Source organism: Ambystoma mexicanum, chromosome 10 (assembly GCF_040938575.1).
Source record: "Ambystoma mexicanum isolate Mex_15411 chromosome 10, UKY_AmexF1_1, whole genome shotgun sequence".
NCBI lineage: Eukaryota > Metazoa > Chordata > Amphibia > Caudata > Ambystomatidae > Ambystoma > Ambystoma mexicanum.
Window position 1 is genome coordinate 1,482,224,269 of NC_090932.1, and position 20,903 is coordinate 1,482,245,171.

Genomic DNA, 20,903 nt, shown 5'->3' on the forward strand with positions numbered 1-20,903 from the left:
TTTAAAATACTTTGGAAATGTTACAAGAAGATTGCATTTTTAAAAAAAAAGAACACATTGTCGTTATAGTCTAACACAATTCTGTGTAACCATGTTATTTGTCTTGCCATTGTGTTCATTACCTTAATCTCAGAAGAACATTTGCAGTTGTTCAGAGGAGTATGCAATCTGCCCTCATCCACCATTCTGCATGCCAAGTGGTTACTTCAGGTTACAGCAATTTATAATAACGTCTAGGATAGGCACAAGATAAAATTATTTTTTTGTCCTTAACGTCATTTTACCAACTAGTGTTATGTTGCCGAAGAAGCGGAGGAGAGAAGATGGACTTCGGGAACATATCACAGGTTGTGCCCGTAGTGAAGGCTATTATAAAATTGATAACCGGGAGAAAGCTAAATACCTTAATAGCCGTGCCATTGCTGATGAACCTCCAGTTGATACGCAGGTATGTTAATTAGCTTTACTGTTGGAATGATTTTTATTTTTGTTTGCCTCCCTTACTGGGAGCTTGCCTATAGGGAATGTATTTTTTCCACATCATGGGGGTGTCTTCATTTTATTCACAGCCATTAGAATATTTCCTCAGGTCCAGAAGGATACCTGCAGGAGGTTGTGTTAATATTCTTACGGTTATGAACACATTGAAGATGCTCATGATGAAGTATTAATACAGGTAATTTACTGTCCCATTCATGTTATGAAATACCTGCACACTACAACTTGTCACTTGAAGCTGCAAAATATTGCCTTCTCTCAGATCTTCATTAATGTTGATCTTTGTCTGGACCTTCCATCCCTCCTTTTTGTCACAACATAATTTACCTTCTAACTGTTTGTAGTTTTAAGCAATTAAATGTTATGTTGGAGATTGTCATTGTGCCATGCACCTTTTAGCGGTTATTGACTTGTATAGTCTTTTGATTTTCAGGATTAGTTTAATCCCCCTGTTCTAGTGTATTGTGTAATAAATGGTACAGAAACGATATTTAGTTTACATAGTGCTGATAGTTGTAGTAGCAAAATTGAAGGATTTTTGAGAAGCCTAAAGAGGCTCTTTCTAATGGATACAATCTCCTGTGCAGATCCCCTATCTATGAAATGTGTAGCCGCTAGGCTGGGGCCATGGACATTTTTAAATCCTGTTCTCCCGGTGCAGAGTCCTCATGCCATCAATAGAAATGGCACCTTACGGACACCTCACAAACTTCACCAGAAGTGATAGTGCCTCATGTGCAAGTAGTACTGCCGCCCACCCAAAGCCCAAGCGTTCCATTTACCATGCCACAGGTATCAGAACTTTGGAATGCGCTTGGAGTAATGGACTTAATAGTCATGCAAGTTTAACCTTCTAATTAAGGTTTTTTGTTTCATCAATTGGGTTTATTGAAAATTGTTGGCCAAAATATGCAAAAAGGCCACAATTCATAAGGACGGTAGCAGGAGTTCAAGGACTGGATACCCAGGACTGCTCTATGTGGTGCCTGTAAATGCATCACAAATCTTGCCAGTGTTGGACTATTAGGCATGCAGACATTCTCCAGTATGGGGTCAGACATGGATTCATATTTTTGTTTTTTTAAAAAGCCTGTGTGTTTTTTTCTTCATCGGCCGACAGCAGGGATCTGTTGTCGGTGAAGTTACGTGCCCCTCAAGAGGGAAGATCGTTGCAGATTCTACAAGGCCTTTGAGCCTGCTTAGCGCCCTCAGACCATGACTAAGGAGGAGGGAAGTTCCCTCATTAGGCCTTGCACCAAATGCGGGCTAGGGAATGTGTTTGTGGAAGACAAACGCATACAATGGGCCTCATTACGAGTCACCCGGTATGGAAATAACGGTGGCGTTAAACCCGCCGCCACCGTTGTTTCCATACTGGGTGATCTCGAGTTCTGCAGGCGGGAGGTGTCATTCCAGGTCGGACCTGGCGGGTTTAACACCACCCGCCTGCAGGCGGATGTGGAAACATCGGCACCATCACGAGATGGTGCCAGTGTTTCCAATTCCCCATTCCCATTGAGTCCTATGGGAATGGGGATTTACCATATTCCGCCTCCGGAATTCCCGCGTCACTGGGGTTGTAATGCCCCGGTAGTTCCGGGAATCACGGAGGCGGAATGATAATACGACTCTGGCGGTAACCGAGCCGGAAAAACCGGCAGGTTACTGCCGGACTCGTTATGAGGCCCAATGTCTCTACTGCCTGCACACCAAATATCTAAAGTCGCAATAGTTCAGGATGGTCACGTTGAAACTCGTGCTCGGCCAACTGTGGTTTGGACCTGGAGGACGCAGATTTCCACATCCCTATTCACAAGAAACATCGAAAGTTTCTACGCTTCGTAGTGCAGAAACAGCACTACCAGTTCAAGGTACAGCTACAGGCCCATGTTGAAAAATACGACATCTTGGGTACCCGTCAGTCGGGATATAGAGCTCGTCACGGAACTGAGACAGCTATGCTGGATCTCAAATCTACACTTGCTAGCATAGCTGACAAAAACCAAGCTGCTCTGCTCATGCTATTGGACCTCTCCGCAGCCTTTGACCTAGTTGATCATAGCTTACTAGTGTCAAGGCTCGGAGAGGTCGCCAATTGCTCTGCAATTGCATCCAAATGGATCGCTTCCTTTCTGGGTCCCAGAATTGTAAGGGTTTGCGTGGGTGATAAACAATCTTCTCCTATCTCTGACATGTGGAGTCCCTCAGGGCTCCTGTCTGTCGCCGCTGCTCTTCAACCTTTACATCCGGCCCCTTCTCGATCTTTTGAACAAACTAGGAGTGCAATATACGAATTACGCTGACGACACTCAGGTTGTTATTCAGTTGAGTGGCTCATACAGCAGCGATTCGGAAACCATTAACCGAATATATAAGGCCATACAAGATTGGATGGCTTGTAATTCTCTTGCTCTTGATGATAAAAAGACTGAACTCCTTATTGTGGCATCTAAAAACATCCGGGCAAAACTTGATCCTAACTACGCCTCTTTCCATATTGCCAATAACACCATCATAGTTCAAAAGAAAGTCAAAACCTTAGGAGTAGTACTTGATGAAGAACTCTCAATGAAATCCTATATTTCTAGCATTAAATCTAGTTGTGGTGCTATAAACAAGAGAATTAGATATATTCGACCATTCATATCGGAAGAGAACTGTGCTCTATTGTCCACTGCATTGATAAATTCAAGATTGGACTATTGTAACAGCCTCCTGGCGGGCACCACAGCCTCTAACATCCAATCCTTACAAGTGGCACAGAACAATGCCGTGCGTAATATTTTCAATCAGTCACGTCACACACACATCTCTACTTTTAGGAAAAAACTCCACTGGCTACCCGTCAAACACCGCATAAGATGCTTACTACGACCCACAAATGCGTCAGTCTCAGCGGCCCAACCTATCTGTCATCCTGTATAGGCATCAAACCTAACGTGAGGAAACTTCGCTCTTCTTCTGCGGTCACTCTCAATTATCCTAAATTTAGGACAGCCAAATTTGGAGGTACTACATTGGATGCTCAGGGTTCCCTTTTATGGAACACACTTCCAGCTGGTATACAGCAGATCCAGAGCTATACAGCGTTCAAACGTGCCGTAAAGACTCACTTATTTAACCTGGAATAATCTCCTGACTCGCTTCTCCATCTGCCTCTTATGCTTGTTTGTCTTTGTCTAGTTCTTGTTCTTTGTGCGCCCTGAGGCCCACAGGCATGTTGGCGCGTTACAAAAATGTAAATAAATAAATAAATAAGGTTCTGCCTTTCGGCCTGAAGTCGGCCCCCAGGGTGTTCACAAAATGCCTGCCACTGGTGGTGGCCCATCTGTGTCTACAGGGCATACATGTATACCTGTACCTGGACAACTGGTTGATTTTTCGAGTGAGCTGGCCACCGGGCACACTAAGAGGACTGTCCAGTTACTGACATATCTGGGATTCTCTGTCAACTTTCCAAAGTCCTGCTTCACGCCATCGCAGAATGCGCTGTTCGACTGCTACGGCCACGACAGCTAAGGGTGCTGATCCTGCAAGGGTAGCTCCCACGGCTCAGAAGGTGTCCCTAACCCCAAGGGTTTACACCGCCGCAGTAACTTTGTAAAAGTCTGCAGGCAAGCCAGAACGTGTGAAACCAGCTCAGGCCCTGGCTCAAGACCCTCGAGGAGAAAGGCGAGGAGACCCCGAAACAGCCCTCCTAGGTAGTTGGTTGCCCAAGCCATGGAGGTCTCGTCCACGGACAGCGAGGATCAGGAGTCCTTGCACACGGCCCACGACGACATTGAAGAAGAGGGCGACGAGGGCGAACAGGGCCTAGTTTTTCTGGTCTGTCTGCTCAATTGAGGGACATTTCCTTAGATATTCTGTTGACTCAAAAGACCTTGGTGTCCGAGATCCAGATGAGGATGCCTCGGGCTCCAGTACCTGTGGTCCCCCTGGTCCCTGCTCAGCCTCCGGTGAAGAAGCTTCATCTGACGCCTCTGTTTCAACCTCTGCCACCCCGTCGGATCCCTTCTCTGCCAGCAGACCCCAGCCCTTGGGCTGGATACAGCCACGACAACGGATGAGGACGGGGATATTGTTGCAGCGGACAGTGAATCTCTATTTGGATGCTCCACATAGGGTGTGCCCACCGGTTTAGGTGCAAACTTTCCACTCCGTTCTATCCAGAGCCTCTGAGCTATTCCAGCTGGGGCCCAAGGAAACCAAGAAGGGCTTCTTGTATCAGAGGTGCAAGGCCAAGAGGAAGACTATCATGGCGGTGCCCCTTCTGGACGATGTTTGCACAGCTCCAGCCGAACGGGATAGGCTAGAGAAGAAATATAGGGTGCCGGACCCCACACCCAAGTGCCTGAGGTAGCAGCCATCACCGGATTCGGTGGTATCGGCGGCTGCAAGGAAACGGTCAGCCAACCAGTCTTCTTCGTCTTCAGTCTCTCCGGACAGCGAGGTGTAAGTGGATGGAGCCCATGGGAAAGAAGGTGATTTACACTGCGGCGTCCACTATCAAGGCAGCCATAGCACTGGCGATCCTGGCCAGGTACGACAGGTAGCTGTGGTAAAAGCTGGGGCCTATTCTGGAGTTCCTCCCTGACGATAAGAAGATTGAGGTCATCGCTCTCTTCCAGGAAGGGGATGTGGCGTCTGATCACACCATCGCAGTGGCATTGGACGTCGCTGACACAGGGTTCCGGCAAATGGGGAACAATGTCGTCCTTCATCGCCAAGGTTGGATGAAAGTCACGAATTTCCGCCAGGATGTCCAGGTCGAAGTTTCTGGATATGCCCTTTGACAGAGGAAACCTATTTGGGAAGGTTGTCGATGAGTCTCTGTGAGCCATCTAAACGGATGGGGAGGCAGGCTGTTCCCTTTGCACTCTCCAGCAGCACTGCGCTTCTTTTTGCTCCTCCAGGGGAAAGTCGAGCAGGTCTTGAAAAGGCTTCTTCACATCCTACCATCAACCTTCCAGATCCACTGCTCAGGAAGCCTACAGAGATCGTTCCCAGGCCTACGGTAGCGGAGGACAGTGTTGCCGTCTCCTTCAAGGAAAGATTGTGGCGCTGACGCAAGCCTGAACCGACCGGGTCATCTGGTCTCCACCCGCGCACCCCCGGACTGGAGTTCATCAGCGAGTGAAGTTCATCAGCGACAGATGGGTGCTGGATGCTTTCGCCCAAGGGCACACCCTTGAGTTTCAATGCAGGTGTGCACGGATCCCTGTGGTTGACCGGCAGGAGCAGCACATACCTCATCTCCTGGAAGAAGTACGGGCCCTGCTACGAAAAAGTGGCGATAGAGCTGGTTCCCCAATGACTCTGGGGCTCCAGAGTCTATTCCAGACCCTTTCTAGTCAGAAAGAAAGAAGACGAGGGCTGGAGGCCCATCCTAGACCTACGATGTCTCAAGAACACCACTGCAGACTACCTCAGCAGGGAACTGCGCTCCTGCCACAAGTGGGAACTTTGGCAGCATCAGGTGGAACACCTCTTCATCTTGTGGGACAGGGCACAGATCGATCAATGCGCGATGGCAGCAAACTCCAAATGCCAGAAGTTTGTCAGCAGATTCCATCAACCGAGGAGCCTGGGGGATGTGTTTCTGTACGCGTTTCCCCCGTTCCCTCTCCTGCTATGAGTCATCAATGCACTCAGACAGTGTCACTGCAGGATGATGCGCATCGCCCCGGCATGGCAGATTTGGTACCCGGACCTTCTCAGCCTGTCAGTCACCTCCGGTCAAGCCGCCAGTGGTTCTGGGTCTTCTCACCAAAGAAGGAGGCACTATACTGCATCACGACCCAGGATCGCTGAACCAGAGGACTTGCCTCCTGCAGCCCTAGAGTTTGGAGGATACGTTTTGCCAGCAGACTGCAGGGAGGTCCTTGCCAAAGCCAGGGCGTTGTTGACCTTGAAGTGCTACGGTCACAAGTGGAAGCATTTAGCTGCGTGGTGCTGGTCACAGAAGAGTACCCCTTTGAGGGTCAGGGCCCCCCGGGTCCTGCTGTACTTGCTATCCTTGGCCAAGGCCGGACTGGCATATGCCTCCATCAAAGTACATCTGGCGGCTATCTCCCACTACACCAGATCACCAGGAAGATCTTCACTTTAGTCCGACCGACTCATCAATGAGTTTCTCAAAGGACTTTTCAGATCTTTCCTGCCGGTGAAGGCTCCTGCCCCGGCGTGGGAACTCAACGTGGTTCCTACAAGGCTCATGGGGGGGCCTCCTTTGAGCCTCTGCATCATGCCTGCTCAAGTTTCTCTCGTTAAAAACAGCTTTCCCTGTGGCCATCAGAAGGTAGATGAGATTCAGGCCCTAACCGGCGAGCAACTGTACCTGACTTCCTGCAAATCGAGGGTGGTACTACGACGCACCCCTCCTTCATGCCGAAGGTTCTGTCAGAATTCCACCTCAACAAGCCTTTGGTGTTACCTGTTTTTGCCCAAAAACTTTGTCACTGTCGAAAAGGGCCTTGCACTCGCTGGACGTTGCTCGTGCTGTGAAGTTCTACATGACACACACACAGTTTTCAGAAGACTTCACAGCTGTTCGTGAACTTTGGTACTGTGAACCATGGGAAGGCCCTGCCCAAGGCTTCCATTTCAAGATGGCTCTCCGGCTGCATCACGCACTGTCCTCGGTTGGCCAACCGACCGCAGGCCGGCTTTCCGAGAGCCCGCTCCACCAGACGATCGCTGCAACAACGGCATTCCCGTCTGGTGTGCCCTTGCTCGACATCTGCAGTGCTGCTATGTGGAGGTCCACGCACACCTTTACAAAATTCTACTGCATCGACAGGGATTCCAGGGAGGAGGCCAGAGTCGTCTGATCAGTGCTACGCAACCTGTTTGCTTGAGGTGAGTCTGTTCCAGGGGTAAGTCTAATTGATTCTGTTGAGCATTGCCCACCTCCTGTGGCTGTGTAATGTTGTACTGCTATGAATCAATGCCAGACCCCATGCTTGAGAAGGTTTGAGTTACTTACCTGTAGCTATTGTTCTCCAGCATGGTCCTGGCATGGATTCACATGGGAACCCTCCCTCCGACCCCTCTCCGGCTCTTATTGGTCATACTGCCACTTGACGTGTTTACCAAATCTGAAGATGGCTGCCAGAGGGAGGGGCTTAGGGAGAGGACCGTCATTGGATGGGGGCAGTATGACCCAGAGGACAGCGATTGGTCTAGAGGAAAAATACAGTTTGTAAGTGAAACTGTTTTTTCTTTATCCGAGGATTCCCAGCCTGACGGGGAATATTCATGAGCATGTGAATCCATACTGGAGAACCATAGTTACAGGTAAGTAACTTAAACCTTATGTCTCAAGTGAGAGAAACAAGCCTGCCTCTAAAGGGTGGTTCTGTTTGGCGGAATAGCAGCAAGAACATTCAGAGCACTTGTAAGGGAAAAACCTCAGCTGAAGAGCCTCAGCTGGTTACAAGGGAAATTATCAGAAGATATCTATTTTAAGGAGTGCTTCCAGATTCTCTCAACATAGACCTTCTGAAAAAAGGATTACATAGTCCCTCCCAAGGGATTCAGCTGAATGCTTGGTTGAGGCAGCTGTTACGCCGAGGCAGGTGATGCCATTTGCCCATAGGGTGATGGAGACATTGGGGGGTAAATTTATTTTAAAAAATACAGAATATTTGAGTGACTTGTCAATTAGTTTACAGTACTTTCGATAAGCACAAAAGTGAATGACAACGGACAGGAGTGATTATATTCATTGGTAACACAAGGTAAGTATCAACCTCTGTAATATCGAGGTAAAGACTCCATGTGGGGGCACAATCACATATGATAGTAGGAAAAACCTACAGAGGATCGACGCAGGTGTATTTCGGCCAAAGAGGGCTTGATTGAAGCCTGTCTGTTGGTGCGCAATCTGCTCGATGCTGAGGACCCCGCGGTGACTCAGCTAGATCACAATCTGGGACCTACATAGGCCCTTTCCGGCACGCGGGACCCTGAGACCAATCTGGCATTCAGGAATCCACGGCCCACTCCAAATGCATTACGCACCTACAATCCAGTAACCAGTTTAGGATTGTCTACAGCACCCCACTGCTATTGCAGCAACAGATATTACGGACAACACCACAATCGGTGCCAATCCTGATGAAGGCCAACACACAGACAGGCTTTAATCAAGCCCTCTTTGGCCAAAACACACCTGTGTCGATCCCCTTTGACACAACTGTGAACCCCTCCCCCCTTCGTGTATGTTATATAGAGATTGTTGTGTACACCCTGTGTTAACCACACCCATGACTACTCTCCGTCCCGGGTGCACCTCGTTCAACTGTAGGTTTTTCCTACTATCATATGTGATTGTGCCCCCACATGGAGTTTTTACTGCGATATTACAGAGGTTGATACCTTGTATTACCAATGAATGTAATCACTCCTGTCCGTTGTCATTCACTTTCGTGCTTATCGAAAGTACTATAAACTAATTGACAAGTCACTCAAATATTCTGTGTTTTTTTAAATAAATGTATATGTTCAGAACCACAAAACTGCTCATAGGATCTCTCATCCTGATTGTTTTGATATTTATACATGTACCCACCTGGGTATATCAGGACCCCGCCAGGCGCCCTAATTTTTACTCGACATTGGGGGGGTATGCATGAAGTCCTTCATGCGAGAGATGCTTGCAAGCATGTTATCTTTAAGAGCTTGTGACTCACTTTTTCCACTGGGCCGAGAGAAGGCATCTTGGGATCCTCGGTTATATCTGACCGGTAGTAATCCTAAAGACTTAAAATATCAGGCATTGCATTACTGTACTAGAAGTTCTTGGATGAGTGAAGAAACTTGCAAAGCTTTCTTATAATTCCTCTTTTCGTAGGCATCTTCATTTGTGCTTTGGGTCTCGTTGCCAGGCATGGCACAGTAAGCATGCAGACCCTTTGGTTGTATAAGCTTTATAGAAAGTTGGGCGCTAAGTGGAGAACACTGCTCAAATTGTAGCTGCATTTAGTTTTGTTGGTCAACCCATCATTGCAGATGGTGCCACATAAGACTTTCAGGGACCTCTTTTCCCATTGAGTCTCAAATGAAGATTGAGGTGTGAATCCAGACGCCATCGACGGATCATATCTGTTTTTTGCAACTGTAGCCCTCCCTTGCAGAGGTAGGCAGGAGCCAAGGCTGTCAAAGGCCACATTCGGTTTCCCCAATCCCTCACTCAGATGAAATATATTTGGATGCTGGATTTTCGCTAAGTTACTGGTAGGTTTACTGACTGTGTACAGCAGGATGTAGTCCACACAAGTTTAACAAAAGCTGCCAACATCCAGTGGGGCCCACACAGCCAGCCATGCAAGGCTCCATACTCAAGAAAACAGGGCAGCTTTTGTTTGGAAAATTTCCTCATCCTTGTGCTCAGGGGTTTGAGAGACCAACGTATAACTATGCCACATGGGTTGTTTCTCTCAAGCCCACTTGACTCTCCTATTGGTTAATATAGGAGGGCAGTGAAGACAGAACTCATGTTGGGCTGTAGGGGGGTGCATGGGAGGGTGAAGGTTGAGTACCAACTTCAGTTGAGTGGTATTGTATGTAAAAATGTTTAAGCGCTGTGATGAATCCAGCAATGTCATCACTCCCTCTAGGGAAAACTCTCTTCCAATATGACCAGGGAAGGGCAGCCGCTACCTGATCCTGACCCTCGGGGTGTCTGTCCGAGGGAAGATCATATGGGGAGAGGGATCCCTCAGGGGAGCAAAGGAGACACTGGTAAGGTCATGGCATCCCCCTTTACACTTGGAACATAACACCTCCACCCCCAGCCTCCCGAACTCCCATACCGTTATGGCTTATTGTGGTGCAGACCCAGTTCAACACCATATACCAATAGTAGAACTCGTTCTAACATCTTCTGTAAAGACACTGACTCGAGGAAGACCATGGGAGCAATACAGAGCACAGAACTGGCACTTGCTGTAGTTGTTTGTGCAGTCCGGTAGGTGGCGCAATGTTTAAAAGCAGGATGCGTCATGATGGAAGGAGATTCACTTCACCCGACGTGTGTCGGAAAGCAGAGCGAAGCCAAGCTGTCAGCCAGGCAGTCGAGAATAGATGCCAGACAAGAACTGAGAAATCTCCCTAGTTCAGGCTGGCAACACAGAGTGGTGAACGAGGCAGAGGCAAGGCATGGAGAGAGCGAAAGGCAGAGGCTGGCCAAGAGGCGCATCCCTGAGAGCGCCGGAGATGCCGAACTGGGATGCAAGGCAGTGGAGAAGCTTTGCGCCAGCAAGGGAAGCTGGAGCGTCAGGCAAACACCCTTCTGCTGCATGGCACCCTTCTGCTGCATGGCAGAGCCGTTAACACTGCGACGAGAAGCCAAACGCGGATAAGGACGAGAGAGCGCGGGGAAGCCAGGGAAGCCATCACAACACCGGTGAGCCCACGGTGGAGGGTTGGGACACCGGGTTGGGCTCTGGGAATAATATTACTCACCTAAAGTGGGGAACACAATACCACGGTTTGCATACCAAGTGTTCCGACTGTTAGGTAGAATTCTCTGAAAAGGCTAATTTCCCAAACCTAGTGAGTCGCCCAACAGCTTTGTTGGATTTTTGGGGTTTATTTTTTTCTCCTGCTAAGAGTGAGACTCTTTTACTCCCACTCTTAGACATGATTTGAGGTGTTCCTTTATCTTTCCATGTGTTTTATGGGCTATGGGGTCTTTTACTCCATAGGGTCTCATGTGTTTTTGATGTGGGTTACACAGCACCCTCCGTGCCGTAACCCAGGGGTGTCGTAGCGACCCCCCAACATAGACTCCATACCCTGGGACTGACTACTGTCTCCCAGGGCATGTAAAGTCACCATTGACTTTACTAGTCCCAAATTATGAACAGAAACCAGTACAAACCATCATATTGTGGACGTACTGGTCGGGGCAATTCGATTGCCCCGGGGTCTGTTGTTCGAGGGGGCACGCCTCCGTCCCCCCTGATCGAGTTTTGGCTGGTGGCAGTGGATACTACTTTTTATATTCGACCGCGAATATATCTCTATGGGATGTTCCCATTGTTCGAGGCTACCAGCTTTAATCATTTAATTCTTATAGCCACGAACATACCGCCGGTTTATTTATTTAATATTAATTCACTGGTTTGTATTTTTTGCCGGAGCTCGATTCTAAAATGGCGTTTGTGTTCTCTTCTGTGACTCCAACCCAAGTCGAGCCCTTTGTTCCACTTTTTGGCAGGCTTCTCCACAGAAGCCTCCAAAAGTGGTGCCACTCTGTCTGGGTACCACAAGGGGTGTGGGAGGGGGTTTAGGCACCCTGGACTGAGTTACCTTGGTAACTCAAGTCGCACTCTTGTGTGATTGGCCCAGTGGTGAGCCGGCCGGCTCGTCACTTAGCATGTTTGATTGACAGGCTGAATGAATGGGGGTTTGCTGCATAAAAGCAGGGCTTTGGGGACTGGAACTTCAGAAGTCGCCACAGGACCTAAGAATCCGAGGAGGGAGAAGCTGAGCCGACCTGCAACGACGACACCACCGGTGGAGCCCTGCTGAACCGTCTCACCACTTTTCCTGACGACAGAGGAGATCTCCAGTCCGGAGAGTCTTCTTCCTTTGACTGGTGGGGATAACCAGTTTTGCCTTCTTTTCACCCTCTTGGAGCATCTCGTGGCCGCCTTGCCCGTGCCAAGCACCCCGGCAACTGGAACACCACGGCTTACCACTACCGCGAAGAGAAGGGTAGTACCTTTTAACCGAAGAACTCCGCGGCTGGTTTCTTCCCTGGCAGTGCAACAACCTTCATCTTTCCTCCACGGCGAGACCTCCTCTTCCTCTGGACGAAACACCGACTTGCACCCGCTGTAGCTTCCTTCACACTTAAGGTACTCTGTCCCGCCTAGCTTCCCTTGCGACAGATCGTTCGGGGTGACAGTAAAGCCTCGACTTTCTAACCTGGGCTGAGACAACCTAGCTAACTTTTCCTGACTTTAATTTCATCCTTTTTGTGCGAACTATCTACAAGACTCTTTGGGCATAACCCCACTGTGTGAACCTGGACCCCTTCTGTTTGCTCTCTCCAAGAGTGGGCCTTGCAATTAACTTCCTTGCTCTCCAGTAGAACTCTGCCTATCCTGCCTTACTGTGGTTCTTTTAAAAGTATTGAAACTTGTGTGCTTCCATGACTCTGCCTTTTTCCCTCCCTTTTTTATAACTTATTAGAGTGCCATCTTATGTTAAGCGCTCACCTCTGTCTGAATATAAGTGGTGTTTCTCACTAAGACTTGTCTAATAAGTAATTAGGATTGTATATATATGATAGTGACTGTGTGCTGAATTTACTTACCTCTTTTTTGTAGTGTAAATTACAAGTGTGTCTTTAAATAATTATATACTTTTACACCAAAGCTCTGGTCAGTGTTTGCTTGTGCTACTGTGTCTCTGTACCTATTGTGTATACTCTATATACTGCCTAACTCTTTTTGAGGGAAGTCTGACTGCTCAGCCACAGCTACCAAGTGAATCTGTGTGGTACAGACTGCTACCAAGTGGGTTTACTGCCAAACACCTGTAGTCTTAAATCTTTTGCAGTGGTCCCTAAGGGAACTGCACAGGATTCTGCCTAACACCGACTAAGCCAAGTGCTTAGGGAAGTTAAAGGACAAGTACACATTAGTAAATAACAGTGAAGGACTATAAGAAAGAGGTACTTGGGGAAGAGGCATATCCCCTTGTGTCCTTAATGGTGATGAATATTGTGAAAGACCTAGCAGGAGAGTAGACCAGGCAGCCTGGGACCCACATTCAAGTACAGAGAACATTGTAAAGTCCTGGCAGGAGGGTATCCAGCAAGACTATCGGATGTCGGAAACCCAGGGGAAGGGAATCCTACCTCTTGGGGGTGGAAAGGTGAATAAATTGTGGAAAGCACAGAGTAGAAAATGATCCTGTGTGTATGTAAGATCCAGGGTAAGGGAGCCACATCCCCCTTGACTAAAAGTGGGACAAATTGTGAGAAGCCCCTGGGTTGAAAAGCTAAGGAAAAGAAACCCCACAAGTGTGTGAAGTTCAAGGAGGGGAACTGGACCCTTCCTGGGTTTGGAAAATGATATTCTGAGAGAAAATCAACAATAAGAAGAAAGTGTTGGCAAGGGAATACACCCAGTGAATCGATTACATATCTGGGGTACGTAGCCCAATATCGAATAGTCTGTGTGACTCAACTTCCAAGGGGAAAGGGAATCATGGCCCCTGGATAAGCAAATGGCACATTGAGGAAGCGAAATAAAGTGAAGAAACATACCTTTTTATTTGGAATTTTCATCTGAAGATTGAATGGAGAAATTACTGCATCCTTTTATTTTTTTTATTTTTAATAATGTGGGGGGAGACAACCTGGTACCCCCCTTCCGCACCTTAACTATTATCCTTACCCCACCCCACAACTATATTTAAAAGAAAATGCCCAAAATTACCAAGAAAATCAGTAAAAAGATGCAGTTATTTCTCCATTCAATTTCTCATTTTTTATCATTTCTACGGATACACTTTTATTGTTGTGTTTATAAACTGTAAAAAGCTTAGTAGGGGAGGAACACTTCCCGAGAAATCGTGAGTGAGCAGACAAGGAGAGGAGAAATTCAGGGTGAAGGAAACCCCTCCCTCCTTGCTGGGGATTGTGGGACTTTCAATATTTGTTTGTGTATCCTTTTTGGAACTTTGAGATGGAACATATGAAAAGCTATAAATGGCCAGTTGAGACACTTTATCCCTTTACACATTTCTTTGAGTTTAGCTTATAAGGGTCAGGATTTTGGACCCAGGACAGAAAACTCTTTATTTTTGAACATTCTGACACCGATACCCTTTAGTTTTGTTGAGGCAGTGAAACCCCTCATAGTGATAGGGCGAGAGAGGTCTTTCTCCAATCCCTCTTTTATTTTAATAAGTCTTTATCAATCATCACAATATCTCTCTGTCCGAGTCTTCCTCCTGATTCATTAGAGCACTTAAGTGTAGGTGCTGTACGAATAACACATTATCATTAAAGATACAGGATAATGCTTTGTAGCATTCAGTAATGGAATGTTTACACAATATAATGACCAAGATTTTAAGATGTCTCAGAAGACCCATTTTGTGAGAGTTTTGATGCCGTTCCAGAGAGTTGTTAAAGTGAAATGCTTCTGTTTAGAGGATATTACCCAAATTGACCTTTTACAATTGACCTTTTGCACAATTGACCTAATTATAGTGATCCTAATTGACCTTCTGCACAATTGACCTTTATATTATTTTAGTTATTTTATATATGTATTGGGTTGGTTTTGGATTATAAATAATATAAGGGGATTGGGTGGGGGATTGCGGGGGGTTCTGAATTGGGTGGGGGTTTGCAGGGGTTTCCCCCGCATATATGTCTAATTGACCTTCTAAATTAAGTCAATTCTCCTGAGGTCAATTGTGAAAAGTTCAATTAGTATACAACCGTTTAGAGAGAGGGAGAGCACTTATGATGCTGTTCAAGTAGCCAAGCGATAAAGAAAATGGGCCAGCAGTGCTGGTCAGGAAAGCCGGCGGTTCCTCAGAATCCCAAGGGTATTTGAGTGTTTCTTCAATGTAAATATGCTTTGTAACAGCAGGCCTCTACTCTTTACAAGCCTTCTGTCATTTGCCTCTCCTCTTCATATCAGGCCACACAGGGCAAGAAGCAAGGTGTCTTCTGAAAGGAAAAGCGTCTTGGATGATTGAAACCCAGCTGATCTTGCTGGGTCGGGGGGGTGCTACTCGGAGTTCCCTCTGGTCGTTAGGAAGACAGGAACCTGTGGATCTTAGAAGCGCTTTTCAATCAAAGTTTGATCTTTGGCACATTGCAGCAGTAGAGCTGCCACAGGGTCCTCCCCTGATTCAGTCTGCCTCTCTGTGCTTCGGGACTCGTTCCAGCAATTGACAAAGTGTAGGTGCAGATGCTTCTATTTTATTCATGTTATCGTAAATTGAGGGTGTACGCACTTCCCAATCTCAATCGTGCCCTTTTTGAAACATTTAGCCATCACCCACTGATTTGGGGGTGCCACATCCAAACTTAAAACGCAGGATGTGGATTTGGACTTGAGATCCAGATGTTTTATTGACATGCACACCAGGTCTGGTCTTGGCTGCCCTTGCCTCAGGCCTTCTTGGCACTAAATAGCCAAAGCCATATAGGATCTTATCAGTTTCCTTTCACACTAAGAGTCTGTGGGATAGCCCTCAGAATTTTAAATACAAGAGTACCTCCAATTACTATCAGAATCAAGGATCCTCATGGGGCAGCAATCAGCAGGCTACCCAAGGCTTCACTAGAGGTCAACGCAGAGCCCGCGGTAGGGGGAGAGGCAGCCCAGGTAGAGGCGCTACGCCTCCCAATAAACAGCAGTGATGTGATTAACGCTACGGGTCCCTTCCGATGATCCCCAGTAGGGGGCCGCATTTCCATCTTCACCCACGCATTGGGAAGGGATCACCTCGGACAGATGGGTGCTGTCCACAGTGTCCGCGGGCTACTGTATAGAGCTACTGGAACACCCCCGCAACCATCCTCCAAGACAGAAGATACACTCCTTGGAGCACCAAAAGATCCTCCTCGAGGAGATTGTCGTTCTTCTTGCAAATGACGCAATAGAACTCGTCCCGGGCAACCAGGTAAACAAGGGTATTTATTCAACTTACTTCCTTGTGCCAAAAAAAGATATAACAATGCGCCTAGTATTAGACTTGTGCCCTGCAAACAACTATGTCAAGCCCCAAAAATTCTGCATGACTACACTCCAGGAAGTAATCCCCCTTCTAAAAAGAGTGGATTACATGGCAACTTTCGATATGAAAGATGCCTATTTTCATATTTTCATGTTCCCAGCGCACAGAAGATTCTTGCGTTTCAAGGTGGACAGCCAGCATTACCAGTTCAAAGTGCTGCCCTTCGGGATAGCCTCGGCTCCAAGGGTATTCACCAAGGTACTGGCGGTGGTGACGGTGCACCTACGAAGGGAGTCCATCCCGGTGTACCCTTACCTGGACGACTGGCTCATCACAGGGGAACCCCCCGTAATTTGCAGATCCAAAATTCAAAGAACAATCGACCTCCTCTTCCAATTGGGCTTCTCAATCAGTGAGAAAAAAAATCAAGCCTGGTGCCACGCACCTCAAAACAGTTCCTAGGAGCTGTCCTAAACTCCCAAGAGGGGTTGGCCTTTCCGTCAGAGGAAAGAATTCGGAATTTGTTGCTGCATATTCCTAAATATCAGTCCGATCGTCAGATAAGGGTGCGCAAAGCGATGTTTGCTAGGCATGATGGCATCTTGCATTTACCTGGAATCCCCACGCGCGCCTGCGACCCATGCAAGAATGGTTGGCGAAACAGTGGTCTCAGGCAAGTGGTCAGTGGGACGATCTAGTCGTCATTTCGCCAACACTAGTACAGAGTCTTCACTGGTAGACAAGAGAGAATCTTACAAAGGGGAAACCCTTTTACGATCCAGAAATATAAGCCGTCGTCACAACAGGCGCATTCCTGTCAAGGTGGGGGGCTCGCCACCTTCACCACACAGCTCAGGGTCTCTGGTCTCACACAGTGGCTCAGAATCACATACATTTGCTAGAACTTCTGGCAGTCTTCAGAGCACTTTGGGCATTCGAACCCCTCCTATCCAACCTGTCAGTGCAGATCCTAACAGACAGCATGACAGCAATGTTTTACTTAAAGAAACAAGGGGTACTCGTTCGCCAAATCTGTCCAAGATTGCCCAGAAACTTTGGAAGTGGGCACTCAGACGGAACATTTACCTGTCATCCCAACATGTTCCAGGGAATCTCAATTCACTAGCGGACGCTTTGAGCAGAGATCCCCTCCCAGAGGAACATGAATGGCGACTACACAGAGAAGTCGTAGGAGATCTCTTCTCTCGGTGGGGTTTCCCCATTATAGACCTGTTTGCCACAAGCGAAAACAGACAATGCCCGGACTTCGCATCCAGGTTTGTCCAGCCAGGCTCCAAGGGGAACGCTCTATGGATGAATTGGTCAGGGATGTTTGCCTATGCTTTTCCACCAACCCCCCTGATAAGGAAGGTGGTCAACAAGATACACAGAGAATCGATGACGCTCATTCTAGTTGCTCCCATGTGGGCGAGACAACCATGGTTTCCACACCTACGCAAGCTGGCGGTGTGCGACCCCATCAAACTCCTGTGCTGGTACAATCTACTCTAACAGCACGAAGGACAAACAGTGCATCCTCAACCCAACTCGATGAACTTGGCAGCATGGCTCCTAAAGTCATAGAGTTCGGCCATCTCAATTTACCCCAGAGATGCATGGACATCTTGAAAGAGTCTAAAAAACCTAACACGAGACACTTGTTACTTTGATAAATGGAAAAGATTTGTTATTTGGTGCCAGAATAAACAAATCAACCCAATTTATTGTACTACTTCCAATATTATCACCTATATTCTCCACCTACTGGATGCAGGGTTAGTATTTAATTCACTCAAGGTACACCTGGCGGCGCTGTCAGCCTACACCACCTCCCATAACAAGGTGTCATGGTGGAAAGTACCCGTGGTGAAAGCCTTTATGGAAGGGGTAAAGAGACTCCACCCTCCTATTTCTAACCCACCACCAGGTTGGGACCTTAATGTGGTGCTTGCTAAACTCATGGGACCTCCATTCGAACCTATGCATAAAGCTCATCTCAAACACCTAACTTATAAAACAGCCTTCTTAGTAGCCATTGCATCCATAAGAAGGGTCAGTGAAATTCAGACTGTCAGTGCAGGAATCTTTCTTTACTGTTCATAATGATAAACTGGTTTTACGCACTCACCCTAGGTTTTCACCTAAGTTCATTTCAAACTTCCATGTTAACCAGTCCATTGTGCTACCAGCCTTCTTCCAAGGACCCAAAAGCTCTGCTGAGGTGAAACTCCACACACTAGATGTGAGGAGAGCGGTCCTCTACTACGTGGACAAGACCAGACCGCTAAAAAAGACAGATCAACTGTTCGTCTCCGTAGCTCTCGGCAGAGAAGATCGCGTCTCTTAAAGTGCCATCTCGAAATGAATAGTCAGATTTATCCAACTGTGCTACTCCCTTTCAGATGAAACACTGCCTTTTTACGCCGACGGCCCACTCTACAAGAGGTACTGGGGCCACGCTGGCTTTCATTGCAAATGTACCCCTTGACACCATTTCACACCTTTACTCAGCACTACTGCATTAACACTCATTCCAAGATAGATACTCAAGTGGGACAAGCAGTTCTAAGACATTTGTTCGCTCATGACCCTTCTCACATCCTACCTCCTTCTTCTAACACTGCTTGCTAATCTATGCACAGCATGTGATCTAAGCAGATTCCACAAGCCTCAGAAGGGATACATTACTCACTGTAATCGTATTTCTGATGCTTGTATCTGCTTAGATTCACATGCTCCCGCCCTTCCTCCCTTCTGAGAGAAGGCGCATGGATGCTTGTAGTCTTATCTATCTTATCTGCTTGGATACTCTGTACTCACTCTACTCCTCATGCTACCTCATGTCAGAAAAAATACAATGTGAGGGTCCTACTCGCGTGAGGGATCATGGGTACAGTGGACGTCACACTAGGTTTAGTAGTACTGGCACACCCTAGTTTGACGCCCCTTTTCGAGTTCCGAAAAACAAACTGTAATACTCCGCAGCTTCCACTAGATGTCGGCCTATGCACAGCATGTGAATCTAAGCAGATACAAGCATCAGAAATACGATTACGGTGAGTAATGTATCATATATATATATATTTCTGAGGCTTGTGGAATCTGCTTAGATCACATGCTGTGCATAGGCCGACATCTAGTGGAAGCTGCGGAGTATTACAGTTTGTTTTTCGAAACTCGAAAATGGGCGTCGACACAGGCGTGCCAGTAATACTATCCCTAGTGTGACGTCCACTGTACCCAAGATCCCTCACGCGTCTGGGATCCTCAGATTGTTTTTTTCCGCATACTGGTCGGAAGCATCTTGCGGAGTCCCCTGGCCTTAGCCATACTTTTGCTAATTCTAGAAGTTTAAAATTATTAATTGACATCCTTCCCCACCCCAACGTCGACCCTCGACGACGGCTGGAGAAGACATCGACCGTCGGCTGCTGCACGACGGATCTGGGCCTCGGAAGGCCGCTGGCCTCGGCCCGGGCCTAGTAGGCCGCTGGCCTCGGCCCTGCAAGTAGGGAGAGTGGGGGGTGGTACATACTCTTCACTCTTGGTATATAGGTACACCTTATATATTTCCTACACTTACCAGCCCGCTGCCTCAAGGTGCGTATGGAGGGTACCCCTTTCCAATTCTGCCCCAAGTGCAACCGCAAATACCCTTGGGTCGACAGGCACACCACGTGCAATCTCTGCTTGCCGAGGGACCACCCCGAAGCGAACTGCAGAGCGTGTAGTAGGTTTAAGCCTAAGACACTTAAGGACCGTTCGACAAAGCGTTGGGCCCACCACGCCAGGCAGGCGGCCATGGCAGCGGAGGGCGCCTTCAGCGATGGCAGCGACGCCGTACTTTCGGACGGCGAGGGCATTACGGCGTCGAAAGACTGCCGAGCGCAGGTCCCCGACCTCGGAAGGTTGTCCGGCAGGGCGGCTATGGGGAAGACCCCCGGCGACGCAAGCGCTACACACCCTACACACACTAAGCACACTAAGTCCAACCGAACTTCGACGTCGACTTCTCGGAAAGAGGCACAGATAGAACGGTCCGACTCCGTGTCCTCTGGGCGCTCTCGATCGAGATCGCCTCATGACGCAAGGCAATCATCCACTCTTGCCAAGAGTGCCTCGCTCCCTAGATTAACGGAAGTTCGATCGTCGGAAGACGAAGACGACTTCCACCCCCAGGCCGCGCTCCAGGAGACCGAGGCCGCAGTTAACACCAGCGAGGCCCCACGCTCGAAACAAGATACCTCTCCAGACCCTCGACGCCAGGCGTCGAAAGTCTCTGGGGCCTCCAAGGGGCAGGGAAAACATTTTTCCACGCACGGGGAGGGGGGGAAACAGCGGAAAGCACAGCCTTCCACTCCTGTAAGACCATCCTTCCACCCTAAGCAGACAGACAAACATAAATCTACTGGGACATCAACATCCAGCAAGGGTACCCTTGATAAGTCCTCTAAGTTGCCTACTAAAGTCATACCCTGTTCCAAAGAATAGTCCAGTGAAGACATAGACAGGGTCATGTCAAGGATGTCTTCCTTAGCTGATTTTTATGACAAAAACCCAGAACATTTCCTTTCGTATGACCCTCAAGGGGCCACACCCTCAGGCTCCTCTGATCCTATCCCCCTAAGTAAAAAGGCCCGGTTCGAAAGACCTGAACCCTTCGAGGTGCAGCCTTACTCTACTCC

General features: G+C 48.0%; 1 protein-coding gene across 1 annotated transcript in view; it reads left to right on the forward strand.

Moving 5' to 3' along the window:
- The window catches only part of SETD1B (SET domain containing 1B, histone lysine methyltransferase), a 993,120-nt gene that overhangs the window by 852,528 nt on the left and 119,689 nt on the right, over nt 1-20,903 (forward strand). Inside the window, exon 14 of the mRNA XM_069619589.1 lies at nt 284-448. Coding sequence (XP_069475690.1) covers nt 284-448 — 165 coding nt within the window. The remainder of the gene's footprint in view (nt 1-283; nt 449-20,903) is intronic.